This window comes from Meleagris gallopavo, chromosome 12 (genome assembly GCF_905368555.1).
Source record: "Meleagris gallopavo chromosome 12, MGAL_WU_HG_1.1, whole genome shotgun sequence".
Classification (NCBI taxonomy): domain Eukaryota; kingdom Metazoa; phylum Chordata; class Aves; order Galliformes; family Phasianidae; genus Meleagris; species Meleagris gallopavo.
The window spans coordinates 16,251,868-16,264,745 of record NC_139415.1 but is presented as its reverse complement, the minus strand read 5'-3'; the positions used below and the strand labels follow the sequence as shown (position 1 = coordinate 16,264,745).

Here is a 12,878-nt window from a genome sequence, read left to right as displayed (position 1 = left end):
CCAGTCCTATCTGCTTGGGTGCATCCATCCGCCCGCCCGGCAGCACTGCGGGTTGCAGTGGGGTGCAGGCAGCGCAGGGTGCAAGCAGGGATAGCAATGGGGAATGGAACACCGTGCTGCTGCCTGCTGCCCTGTGCCTGCACTACGCCGTGTGCCTGGAGGGACTGAAAGCAGCCGATAAGCGGCTGTGGTGTGAAAATGGAAACTGGGAGCTTCTCTTTCCTCCTAACTCAGGCTCTTCCATTTTATTTTATTTTATTTTATTTTATTTTATTTTATTTTATTTTATTTTATTTATTATTTATTATTTAATCCACTTCATTTGTTTCGATTCGTGGAATTTTATTTTATTTATTCCATTCCATCCATTTCATTCATTCATTTCCCCAGCCAGCCGACCTGGCGCTCTCCCCTCCCGCCCCGCCCCGCCCCGCCCCGCCCCGCCCCGCCCCTCCCGGCGCCGCTCCGCTCCGCGCGCCGCGCTCCGCCTTTTGCCTCGCGCCCGCTCGCGCCCCGCCGCCGCCGCCGCCGCCTGGGCGAGGGGAGCGGGAAGGAGGGAGAAGGGAGGGGGGGGCTGTGCTGCGGGCGCGCGCTCGGCGAGCAGCGAGGGCGCGTGCGCGCGGAGGCAGCCGGCAGCAGCAGGGCGGGCGCGAGCCCCGTCCCCGCGCGGCCGCAGAGGGAGAAACGGAGCGTCGGGCGGTTGTTTACCGGCGCGGAGCGGAGAGGGCGTCGCGCGCGGCGGCGGAGCGGGAGGATACCGGAGGGGATCGCGGCTGCGAGCGGAGCGTTAAGCGCGAGGAGCGGAGCACCCCCCCAATCCCCTCCGAGGAACGCGGACCTCCTCGCGCTGCGGGGCTGTGACCTTCAGCGCCCCGCGCCCCCCGAGCCCCTCCCGGCGCTCCCCTCCCCCGCCCGGCGCCGTGCGCACCCCGAGAGGAGGGGGAAAAAAAAGAGCGAGAGGAGGCGAAGGATTTACAGAGCGGCTCCGGGAGGCTCCGCGCTGCCGTCCGGCCCCCCCCCGCCCCCGCCATGGCTCGGCGGCTCGGAGGGATGCGCGGGGCCGGACCGCGGGGGGAGCCGGCGGGGTGCTGAGCTGCCTCGCGTCCCCTTCATTTTTTAATCTATATTTTCATATTTTTATTATTATTATTAATTTTTATTTTGAGAGAAGGCGGCGGCGACGAGAAGAGGCGGCGGAGCGAGGGGAGCCGAGTCGTGCCGAGCCCCATCCCCGCGGCGGTGCGGTGCGGCCGCGCCTCTCGGAGGGCGGAGGGGGACCCGGCGGGGCAGCCCCGTCCCCGCGCGCAGGGCCGGGCGCGCCGCTGTTGTTGTTTTGTAATCAGATTGTCTGGGCCGCCCCCCCGCCTCCCCCGCAGCCCTCCCAGTTCTGTGTGTGTGCGGTGCTGGAAAATGGAGGCTGAGGATGCCGAGCGCCGGCCCCGCTCACGGCCCGCGGGCTCCGGGCAGCGGCGCTGAGGGGACGCGGCCGCTCCGACGCGGGGCTGCGAGCCGCGCTGCCGCCGTTGCTGCGCCGCCGCCTCCGGGAGATCGGAGCTCCCGCTGCGGTTCGTCGCTCCGTGAGGCGGCGTGGGGCGTTCGCTTCTCGGCCCTCCGTCGTTATTATCTGTAGGGCAGAAGAGGACAGCGAACCGTTCGGGACTCGTTTTTTTTTTTTTTTTTTTTCCTTTTTTTTCTTTTTTTCTTTTTTTCCCGGAAAAGTGGATTTTTTCCAACTAAAAGAAGAGGAATGAAGTCTGGCGCCGGAGGAGGGTCCCTCGCCGTCTTCTGGGGGTTGCTGCTCGTCTTCGCCGCGCTCTGCCTGTGGCCGACAAATGGGGAAAGTGAGTATTGCGGGAACGGGGCCGCGGGGGGCGGTGGCGTCGGCGTTGCGTGCGGGGCCGTGAGGTGACGGCGTCGCGTTGGGGGACTTGGAGGTGCGTGAGGACACCGTGAGGGACCACGAGGCGACGGCGACGCGCGGGGGGCGGCTCCGCCGCCGCTGCGGAGACGTGCGGCTGTGCGGGTCTCCCCTGCCCCGCGCGGCGCTCCTCGGCCCCCGGCTGCCGCCTGCCTTTGTGTCCCGCACCTGGCGGGGCGTGGGGCCGCGTGGCAGGCGCTGCCGGGCCGGGAAGGAGGTCGATGTTTACGAGCGCTGTGCGCAGTGACCTGCCGCGGGGAGCGGAGCGGTCCTGCAGGCAGCGCGCTGCTTTGCTGCCCGGCACGGCGCCGGGGAAGGGGCTCGGAATGAAGGCGGTGGGCTTCGTTTCCTTCGTGAGCGCTTGGCTCGGTGCGCAGCGCTTGTGTGGAGACATCTGATGGCCGGAAGGGCCGCGTAGTAACGAGTGATTTTTTTTTTTTTTTTTTTTTTTTTGGTAGCGAGGAGCTTCCTCCGTGTGTGTAAACGTGGGGCACGCCCGCCGGCAGTCACAGCAGCCCGGGCCGCGTTCGGGTGCCCTCACTGAGAGCCCCTCGTGCGTCAGGTTGGCCGCCCCTCGTTTACCCGAGGAGCCGTGCGGGGAGCCCGACCGTTTTACGGGCTGCTCCGTCTCTTCTCTCCGCCCGCAGAGCCGTGCTCGTTTCCTGTGTTTTGGTGCTTCGGCTTAATCGGCTGCGAGTTGTTCAGCGCGGTCCTTGCGTGCCTCGCCTTGGGGAAGCCGCGCGTTGTCGTGCGGATGGAAGAGCGAGCTTCGGGGAGCTGTGGAGCTCCTGCGGTAGCGGTGGTTTCGGATTGAAGAGGAAGTTCCTCGGATGCGCTGACGACGAGGCTAAAACAACCCGGTGTTTGAGCAAGATGCGTGTAGACGGAGTGTGTAACGCGTGTTGAGTAATGCCGCGTTTCGTTAGGCGGCGAGTGCCAATTACAAAAGAGGCCCGAGTTGGGCCGGTGCGGGCGGCCGGGCTGGGAGCTGCAGCCCTGCTGCCCAGAGCCGTTCCGAGAGGCAACGTTAATCCGCAGGCTTGAAAACAAAACCCCCGTGGCCTTCTTCAGGGCTTAAGCAGGATCAGCCCGCGTGGGGAAAGCAGGGATGAGGAGATGCGCTGCGCCCTGAGGTGTGCGCGCCGAGCTTCTCCTGATGTGCTGCCTCAAATCAAAGCGTTCGCCCAACTCCTGCGGTAAAGTCAGGCACGAAGGCTTGGGATATTGGCTTCCAGTGCTCCCAAATGCTTGCCGTTGCCATTTAACTGAAATGACCCAATTAAGAACCTCCCAAATGAAATATCTCTTCCTGATCTCGGTGTTTACGGGTGGGGAGATATGCTGAGGAGCTCGTCCTGGCCGGGCGCTGCCTCTGATCGATCGCCTTTGTATTTGCACTTTAATGGCTTTTGTTTTCACCACTTATTGCCCAAAGAATTTTGCTGTCGGGGAAAAATGATGTCCAGAGCAGATGTTTTGCATCTCTTCGTATTCTTCTCTGCCTGCAATAGTGGAAGGAAGATTAATCGTAATTTTTATTTGTTTTTCATATATACTGTGTCATAGCTAAAAGGCACTTCCATTTTCGGTCAAACAAGCACAGCATTCCTAAATAGGAATACAAAGGAGTTGCAACAGGAGAGGGAAGCCCATCTTTTTAATGCTGAATTACGTAAAATCTGCTCGTGGTTAGGTGACAGAAAACTCTGAAAAGTGCAGGTAGCCTCATTGTGCACATCTGGTTGGAGAGGATGCTACAAGATGGTACGAGTTTGCTGAGACTTGGTTAGAACAGCGTAAAAATAACAAGGCCCTTGGTGAGGATGAAGCTTGTGCTGCGTCAGTGCCTTTGGTGTGCAGAGCTGCATTGCTGGGAGCTCTTCCATCCAGGGATGGGTTTGGGACACAGCTTAACCTTGGTGTTTTCTTCCTTTCGTGCCTTGAGCACAGAGGGGTTTGTGCTTTGCTCTCGTGTGGTCTGTGCTCATGAAGGGGTGTCTGGGTGGGAATGGGATGAGTGTTTAGATGGTTTTAGTTATTAATCATAGTTCAGACTGAGGTACCCTGATGGATCTACTCACTTTTCTTTGAGCTCTCATTCATCTAACCAGTCTGTGCTTTGTGTTTCTGGTGCTAATAAGCAGCAGCTCACGCTCTGTGCTTAATCTCTATCCCAAGCTGCCTACTAAAACCTTCTTGCCCTTCCACTGCCGGCATTACACACACCTGGCTTCACATCAGCGCCTCCGTGTGCACCTCGTGGTCAGTGGATGTTGTTGGATGGAGCTGGGAGGCTCCTGGAGCTGAGGCTGCAAACAGGGAATGCTAGTGGTGGAGGAGCAGGGTGTGGAGCAGTGGGTGGTGGAAAGCTGCTGGGCTGCAGCGGTCGCCACGGCTGTAGGAGGGAGCTCTGGGCTCAGGTTGTGTGCTCTGGACTGGAGCAAAGGCCTGCGTGAGTCAGAAACCAGAGGGTTAGGAAATGACTTGGCCAATGTTGGGCAAAATGCATTGGGAATGTGAGAAAGCAGAGGAACGGGCGTGGAAGGAAGGTGGCTGTGAGAAGTTTCAAAGCTGAGCTGGTGTTGGAGGGAAATAACCCTCTGTGTTTGAAGGGAGAGAAGCTGTGCTTGGTTTTTGGTGGTGGGAGCAGTGGGGAGCTGCAGGCAGCAGGACGGCTCAGTATGGCAGAAGGCAGAGTGTGTTGGCTTTGGTAGGGAAAGCACTCGGGTCTGGAGGGAATCGTAGAATGGCCTGGGTTGAAAAGGATCACAGTGATCATCCAGCTTCAACCCCCTGCTGTGTGCAGGTCACCAACCACCAGACCAGGCTGCCCAGAGCCACATCCAGCCTGGCCTTGAATGCCTCCAGGGATGGGGCATCCACAGCCTCCTTGGGGCAGCCTGTTCCAGTGCCTCACCACCCTCTGAGGGAGATGATGTGAGTGTACAGGGGCTGTTTGCTTCTCTCTTGCTGCTGGCTTTGTGGTCCTGCACAGCACACAGCTCGCCTACTTCACCGCCTTCTGTGCTGGCCGTAAAGCTCATAACTCACAAAGCGTGCTGCGTTATTATTTTTTAAAATTGACTACAGTGAATTGAATGGTTTTTCCTTGTTTTAAAAGGTGATAACTGGGAAGCAATGATATCTTTCATCAAGTGTTCTTTAATCTTCACGTTATGGACTTGCATCAGTTCTTACTTGAGCTCTGGCACAAAGCTGTCTCGTTGGAGATGTGTGGTGTTAGGGACCAGCAGCTGTGCTGTGTGCATGCATGTTTGTGCACATGGAACGGATCAGCTGCAGTTTATTCTCGATGACTGCCATACATGTTAGTAAATGTCAGAATGCTGAGGCACGAGGCTCTGTAATCTCGTAACTCCAGTTGCTGCAGATTGGTACTTTTAGTTTATTTCAGTTCCTTCTAACAAATGCAGGACTTTAAGGTTTTTGGGCTTAGATGGAAGAGGAATCTGCCACTTTCTCTGAGTTTCGGAGAGACTTTGGGAGTGCAATGATGTGTTTGAAAGGCAGAAATACTGTTTTAGTATTTGGGTATATTTGACGTGTGTAATTTTTCTATCACTGTAAATTGTATAGACAGCTTCTTTGTGTAGGATAGTTGGATTAGTTTTTATGATTTATGAAAGCTGCTTTAAAAAGAATGGCTTCGGAATGTTCATATTGCACTAAAACAGGACTCAGCAAACAGCAGTCACTGGAGACACGCTGTGGTTGTTGGCCAGCCTGGTTTTTCCTCGTAGCCAAGTCATGACAGGTACAATCTGGACTGGTTTCTGTAGTACTATATTTGTCTTTGTTGTGTCCAGAACTGTCTGAGACCACGTTTGAGGACAGCCGAGCGATGAGCTGCGTACCATGCTCACACCTCCCTGTGCTCACACTCAGCAGCACCGGTTCCCCAAAGCCCAAAGCAGGTGCTGTGCTTTACGCAGGGCTAGTTTTGCTGCAGGAACTTGCAAACAGTTTGGCTTATTCATTAATGAAGGATATGCATTCCTGCAGAGCTGCTGTTGGCATGACAGTGTGTTGTGAAGGTTTAACTGGCGTTTATCAGGGAAAGCTTTCCTCTCCAACCTCTGCAAGTGCCAAATATGAGCAATTCCTTCAGGATTTCTTTCAAGACAACAATTACTTCCTCATTGTCAGTGTAAGGGGGTGTTGCTGTTGATTTTTAAAATGAAATTGTTTAAAATTTGTTGAAAAGCAAACGTGAGATGCAATGTTATTACTGTAATTTACAGCTCAATTTGCAGCTGACCTGTAAGCTTTAATGCAGTACCACTTTCTGTACTGACGTGGATGCACCCAGGCTTGTGCAAGTCCTGATGCTTGGCTCCTTGCTTAGTGGGCAGGAGCAGAAAGAAGCCTGTGTGTGTTCCAGTGATGCCACGGCAGTCTTCGAGGTAACTGAGTGCTTGGACTTTGCCAGTGAGATGAGATCTGACCCCAGTGAAGTTGTAGGGTTGTTTTCTGCATGCACTGAAACGTGCTTTGGAAGATCAACTGCTGGCTCTTAAAGCTGCACAAAATAATTTTAATAATAATTTGAAGGATTCACGTTAAAATTATTGCTGAAGACAAGAGGCTTCCTAAGCAGGAAATGGGTGAATTGTACACGTATGTGCTTTGCTGCGATGGTACATAAAATAGGGATGTGCTGAGCTTCTGCTGCCTGGCTGAGTCCAGTGGTGTGAGGAGCTGACTGTGCTGCCAGCACAGCATGTGTGACCGGTTAGGAGAGCGTTATCTGCAGGCTGTTATTGGGGCCATTACGCTGTAAAGATAGAGCTGTTGACTTGGCGTGTGAGCTGAGCTCTGATGGAAGCACTTTCTCCTTGCAGGTGGGCTCCTCCTGCACTGCCTGCTGCCGCCCTTTCCCCCATGGCCAGAGCAGTGTGTGAGCGTGATGGACAAACAGCAAGAGCCCTGCAGCTCTCGTTGGAGGGAACCTTTATGCAGTGGTGTTTAGAAGTTGGGTTGTTTTTTTTTTTTTTATGTGACTGATCAGGTGTCATACATTTTTAGTGAGTGCTTCCAGAAGCTTTATAGTTTTTCGTTCAGTAGGAACAGATCACTAATTAGCACATTCCTCATTTAATTGGTTGCTTAGGCAGTCATGTTCCAATAGCAGAGGGTTGGATTGGAGGAAGTAAAGACCAATTTTTTCTAATTCAGAATATGTAAAATGAATCCACGTTGGAGCAGTGATCAATCCTTGTGTGCTGTTGGAGTGCAGGCTGCCTGGATGGTGGTACTGTACCTGATGCTCGCTTTATAAGCGTGGTTTGTGCAGATTATTTTTCAAATTATCCATGATGTTACAAGCGTACCTGACAGGTTGAAAATAAATGTCTTGTTGGGGAGAGGGAGCATGGATAAATTAGAGCTAGGAGAATATGCTTTCTGAAGTCTCTTATGTGTGCAACTGCTGGAACAGCTGGGTGGGGATCCTGAAGTAAGGAGTACATCATTGCCTTGGATAGTGTTAGGGCAACAGCTCTGTGAGGTGAAGGGGCAGAGAGTGCTCATGGTGTGCTTTGTGACAGGTGTTTCTTCTGAAACGTGGGGAGTATTGATGGGACAAAGCCTCTGTAAGTACTGCAGTTCTGAGAGGCTGCTGTGCTGAGGTAAGGTGGGCTGGCATTGTGTTATTGCAGCTGTTGTTGGTTGCTGGTGCAGCAGGAGGCTCGCCCTGTGATCAGTGGGATGCTGTGGCGGGTTTGCTTTGGAGCATGGCAGTCAGCCTGAGAAGGCTTCCAGGTATGGACACACAGGGAAGCTTGGCGAGAGCTGCATTGCTGTGTTTGGGAAGGTTTTTGGTGGGAGAAGAGGGAGGGTCTCAGATGTCTTGGATGTGAAAATGTCTTCTCCAAACAAACGGACGTGTTGCTGGTGTGCTTATTTTGTGGACAGGCAGCTTGGTGTTTAAATTTTACTGCTGTAATCTACCTGAGGAGCTTGCTGCTGTCTGTGTGATGGAGTGGCCATCAAAAAACAGTCAGGCTTTTCTGGAAGGGGACGGTCTAACAGGAACTAATGGACATCTCCAGCCTTACCCAGGTATGGTGTTTGGACTGGTGCCTGGTGACAGCTGCTCCTGGAAGCAAACTTCTCAGGGAATTGGCTTGGGCTGCAGTAGGGCTTTATTCCTGGATCTCACTGGAGTGGTTTCCTCATTATTTGCTGGTCACAGGGGAATGCTTGGGCTGTAGCATTAGAGTTAGGATCGTGTTGAAAATAGCTTTCTTGTGCTGCCCGTCCCCTCTGTTTCTTGCCACTGCAGGAATTGTTGTTGGTAATTTATGTGTGTGGGTTGTGATGTGCAGTTTGATTATTACTGCTGTATCCAAACTTCATGTGCAGCACTGGGGATTTGGTGTGCTCCTCAAAATACATACAGAGGGATGGGCTGTTATTGCCAGGCTGCCTCAGGTAGCTTTGCCTGCATTGTATCTGAGGAGCGGTGTCTGGGGATGCATGTGTGGCACTTAATGGGAAGTGCAGGCAGAATTCCCACCCAGCTGAGCTGTGGGATGCACATCAGTTGCTGTTCATGCATGTGCTTGTGCTTCCTTGGACACTAAGGGAAAATACATTGCAAACCAAAGCTTGGAGGAGGATGCCCAAAGTCCACAGGTGTGCGGGCCCTGCTCCTCACCTACCTGGGATACAGAGGTATGTTTGTGCAGGTTGTGTTGGTGTTCCTTTGAAGCTCTGCCAGTGGTTGCAGCCACAGTGCGGGGTGTGTGTGCAAATGTCACTGCACAGAGGCAGGGATGGGCTGTAAGGAAAGCGCTGCTGCTGTTCTGAGCTTGAGACTTGGCTTGTTTGGCACTGTGGCTCTGAAGCCTGGGAGTGACAGAAGGTTTTGCTTTTTGTTTTGGTTCTGGTGTGCATTAATAAAATACTGGGATTTCTGTCTGATTGGAGTAGGCTGGTTCTGCACTCAGACTCTTTCATTGATGTTACACCTTAACAAAAGCTACGTTCTGTGTATTTAATACACAAATTAGGTTGGGAGACCCCCTTTGTAAATTTGAGCTTCTCCGTGCTGAGATGGGCTGTGATTCCAAAAAGTGGCAGAGAATTCACCAGCGGTGAGCTGGGAGTCCCTGCAGGTTGGTTCAACTGTTAGCAGCAGGAATGAGGAGGAGAGAAATGCCCCTCGGTGCAGCGTGTGTTCAGGCAGCGGTTCTGGATCGAGCAGAATCACGTGTGAGATGGACGTCTGTTTTCGCACGGTTTCTGCTCTGTGCATCTCTTGGTAGCTCACCGTTGAAGCAAACACACTGCATTCACTGTAAGGCTGCAGTGCCTGCTGCAAAGCTGCGTTGGGTTTTGTTGTTCTCCAGCTGGTCTGAGAAACAACAGCTTCACAATTCAATGCATTCGGAGAAGATTACAAAAGGAATTTGGGGTGGATTGCAATCAGCACTTCAAAAGCTGTTGCTTTGGAGCGACTCCCCTGTAACGCAGCCCAGCGCCCATGGAAAAACACGGTCATCTCAGCAGATGCAGTGTTATTTTGGAGATTCCACTGTATAAATACACGGGCTGTGGTTAAATTGTGATGGCAACAGATGCGATCTCTGCTCTCGATTCTTTCATCTCTAATATTTAAAAATAACCCACAAAGTTAAAAAACTACGGGGCTGGAGATAGGCGTTCTGTGAGTTGCTGGGGCTGTACCTCGTGGGTCTTGCCCTGCTTCAGTCACTGTGCATCAGAGCAGGGCAGGTTTGTGCTCACCGCTGTGCACGTGGTGCTGGCAGTGGGCACAGCACTGCTGGGGAAACGTCAGTGGGATCGGAGCCTGGGTGTGTTAACCTGGCAGCAGTATCTCAAGTGTTTTTCATAAGATTCAAGTGATGATACGAGGATGAAAATCACATGCTGCACTGGCTGAGCTGGTATGGTCAGAGATGTTTGTGATGTTTGCGTGGCTGATATCAGTGGCTTCATATTTAACTTTGTCTGCGGTGCATTGTGTTGTATGAAGGGTGAGAGAATTGGAACGTGGGACTCAGCATGGCAGTGCTGCTCGTTGGTTTTCCTGTCTTGAGCAAGGAGCTCTCAGCCTGTATTCTCTAGCTGGATTTTTTGACTGCCAGCTGTTACACACCTTGATTAATTAACATGGCCCTTACGGGCAGTGCATCTCTTCGTTTTCTTCCTGCCAATAAAGAGCGTTTGTCACTTTGATACGTCTGTGTAAATAAGTGACAAAGATGTTTGTTCACATCCTCAGTTTTCACATTTTTAAGAGGCAGAATAGGAGATTATGAATTTTCTGGTGGATTGCTTCTCATTTGCATTCCTTTTCTATTTGGACGGAAAATAGAATTGTAATTAAAATGTGGAAGATAAGTTTTGAGCTTTAATTAAAAACTTGTCGAGGTGGACAGGCGTGATTTAAAAAAAAAAAAAAAATCATCAGCAGGAAAAATAATTTCTTTGTCCCTGGGAAGCCAAGAGCTCATTGCCCATCAGCCAGGTCCCTGTGATGTTGGGACTGGGTCACTTCAGTGACGAGCGGATGGCATCCATTGGGCTGGAAGGGATGAGGCAGGGGCACAAGGAGCTGTCATGTCTGGGAGGGAGCGTAGCTTTTTCTGTGCAAATTATATGCTTACTATTTTTATTTTATTCAAATTACAGTAGGCATTTACCCTAATATATGCTGTTATAATTTCACGTTCGATTTGTAGTGAAGTTTATTTTTAGAAGAATGCGTTTAAGTGGTTCGTATGAAACGGTTTTCTATTTTGGTAAATGAAATAATCAGCTCTTATTGACTTTTAATTTCATGGAAATGTTTTTTTTTTTTTTTTGACTTGGTGGCTGTGTAAGCAGAACAAAACGCTGTGATTTGGAAGTATTCTCTGAAGGGGAAGAGCAGGAGGGTGGTTGTCCCTCGTGGGGGGTGGAGGTAATGCAGATTGAGGCTTTGGCAGGTGTGGAATGGAGCAGAATGAGTTTTATGTAACTTTACTGCTTATTTTTTCCCTGGTAATACTCGGAAAACCCAATAGCTGCTGCATTTAGGAGCTGGTGGGGGGACAGCATGGTGTGGTGCTTTCTGCAGCAGCCTGACCACGGGGCTGTGGGCAGCCAGGCTGTGTGTATTGTGTAGAATCGTAGAATAGAATCATAGAATGGAATCACGAGGCTGGGAAGGACCTTGTGTGCCTGCCGGGTCTGCTGCTGTGTGCATCTCTCAGAGGTGGATGGCGGGCTGGGGGAGCTGAGTGGTGAGTCATTATAGGGTTGGTACCATCACAATTGATCTCCATTTCCTGTTGATTCCAAAATTACTGAAGTGTGAAAGCTGAGAGCGACCGATGGCTCCTGGGGGGAGTTGGAGGGTGGAATGTGGAAGTGGCTCTGTGCAGTAATTCGATGCTGCCTGGGGGGCTGCATGGAGATGTCCCTGTGAGAACAGGTGTGGGGCAGCAGCTTGGGGTGAGCATCACCTGGTGGGACAGGGCTCAGGGACAGGACTCTGGGCCCATGCAGGGCTGGGGGGAGAGGGGATCGGCCAAGAGCAGCTGATGGGGGCTTGAGGTGAACCTTCCCGTTAGCCTTCACCATACTGCAGAAGTCCTCTGTGTTTTCTGTGGCTTAGCTCAGGTTTTGTCCCAAAATTCCTTTGGACCCAGGTGCCACTTACTGTGCAACACAACTGCAAAATGAATGTCAGACTGCACAGTGACGGAGGGTGGGATGCAGTGCTGTGATGGAGAACATCTGGCACATCATGGTCATTTTTTGTGGTTACCTTCTGACAAATCCTTGACCCCTGTCACTATGCAGCGTTGTCCTCTTGTAGTGAATTGGGATTTGTGCTGTTTTGAGGTAGTAATTAACATGTTGTGGTAGCACATGCAGGTAAGAATTTTCATTTATTTTCATTTTCTGTTAGCAAAATATTTTTTGTTACTAACGTAACTTAGTAGTTCCTGGACTACCTGCATTGCATATGTGAGAGCAAATTGTGCTGAAGGGGGATTTCTGAAAGAAACTGAAGGGAGGATTTATCCTGTTCTCAGTTGGGTTTGGGACCAAGCTGTGAAGAAGCCTTGAAGTGATTCACAAGGAGGAAACTTAGCTTGGTTACCTGGAGGAGCAGGAGATGTGAGGTAGGGTTGTCTCTTTTCTGTTTATTGCTTCCCTCACAGAATTGCATTTTTATAGACTTTTTCTGAAGTGGTCATTTGGAAGGAAAGCTAGCAATCTGTGTTCCGTGTTGTGGCCATTGGGTGACTTTGAAACCATTGAAGCTTGCCATTGATGTATGCTCGGATACACCGTGCTAAAACTGACCGAGGAGGAAAAACACACTTTTTCTTGGAAAGCCCATGCGAGCTTTTTCCAACGTTGCCATACCTAGGGCTGCAGAAAACTGAGAAGGAGGGAAAAGGAATGGTTGTTCTTGCTGTCTGAGAGCAGCTGGCTGTTCAAATAGATAAACAAAACAGGGAAAAAAGTTCTCCTGGGTTTCTGACGAGCTAGGTGTGTGGTTTTCACAGTCAGAGAAGCTGATGCAGTTGGTCTGGTTTTTGCAAGTAAACAACCAGAGAAATAAGTTACTTGCAAAGCATGTAAAGAACTTTCCTTCAGACAGAACTTTGCAAACTCCCAACACTGAGCTGCGTGGTTGCAGTTTGGTGAAGCACGGCAGGGCGGTGGTTGTTAAAGATGTTGGGCTGCTGCTTCCATGCACAGTGAGCTGAGAAGGAACAGCACACGTAGCAGAGCTGTCTGGGTTGTAATGAGAGCCCTGGGAGCTGCAGGAGGGCTGTGGTAGCAGGGACTGCAGCTCCCAAACCTGTTTTTTTTTTTTGTGGAGAGTATTAATAAACTTAAAAGGCTGTGCCTTGTTACCTTATACCTTGTCCTTTAGGATCCGTGTTGTGATTTGCTATAATAAAAGCACTTT

The 12,878-nt window shown here is 51.5% G+C and overlaps 1 protein-coding gene across 2 annotated transcripts in view; it reads left to right on the top strand.

The window, feature by feature from the left end:
- Positions 1 to 556: 556 nt before the first annotated feature.
- IGF1R (insulin like growth factor 1 receptor) overlaps positions 557 to 12,878 on the top strand; it is a 150,287-nt gene continuing 137,965 nt past the window's right edge. Inside the window, exon 1 of one of the 2 annotated variants that reach the window (XM_085233854.1) lies at positions 557 to 1,841. In XM_085233854.1, the coding sequence (XP_085089980.1) occupies positions 1,748 to 1,841 (94 nt within the window). In that variant the 5' untranslated portion in view covers positions 557 to 1,747. The remainder of the gene's footprint in view (positions 1,842 to 12,878) is intronic. The other variant, XM_085233853.1, reaches the window with a different exon arrangement.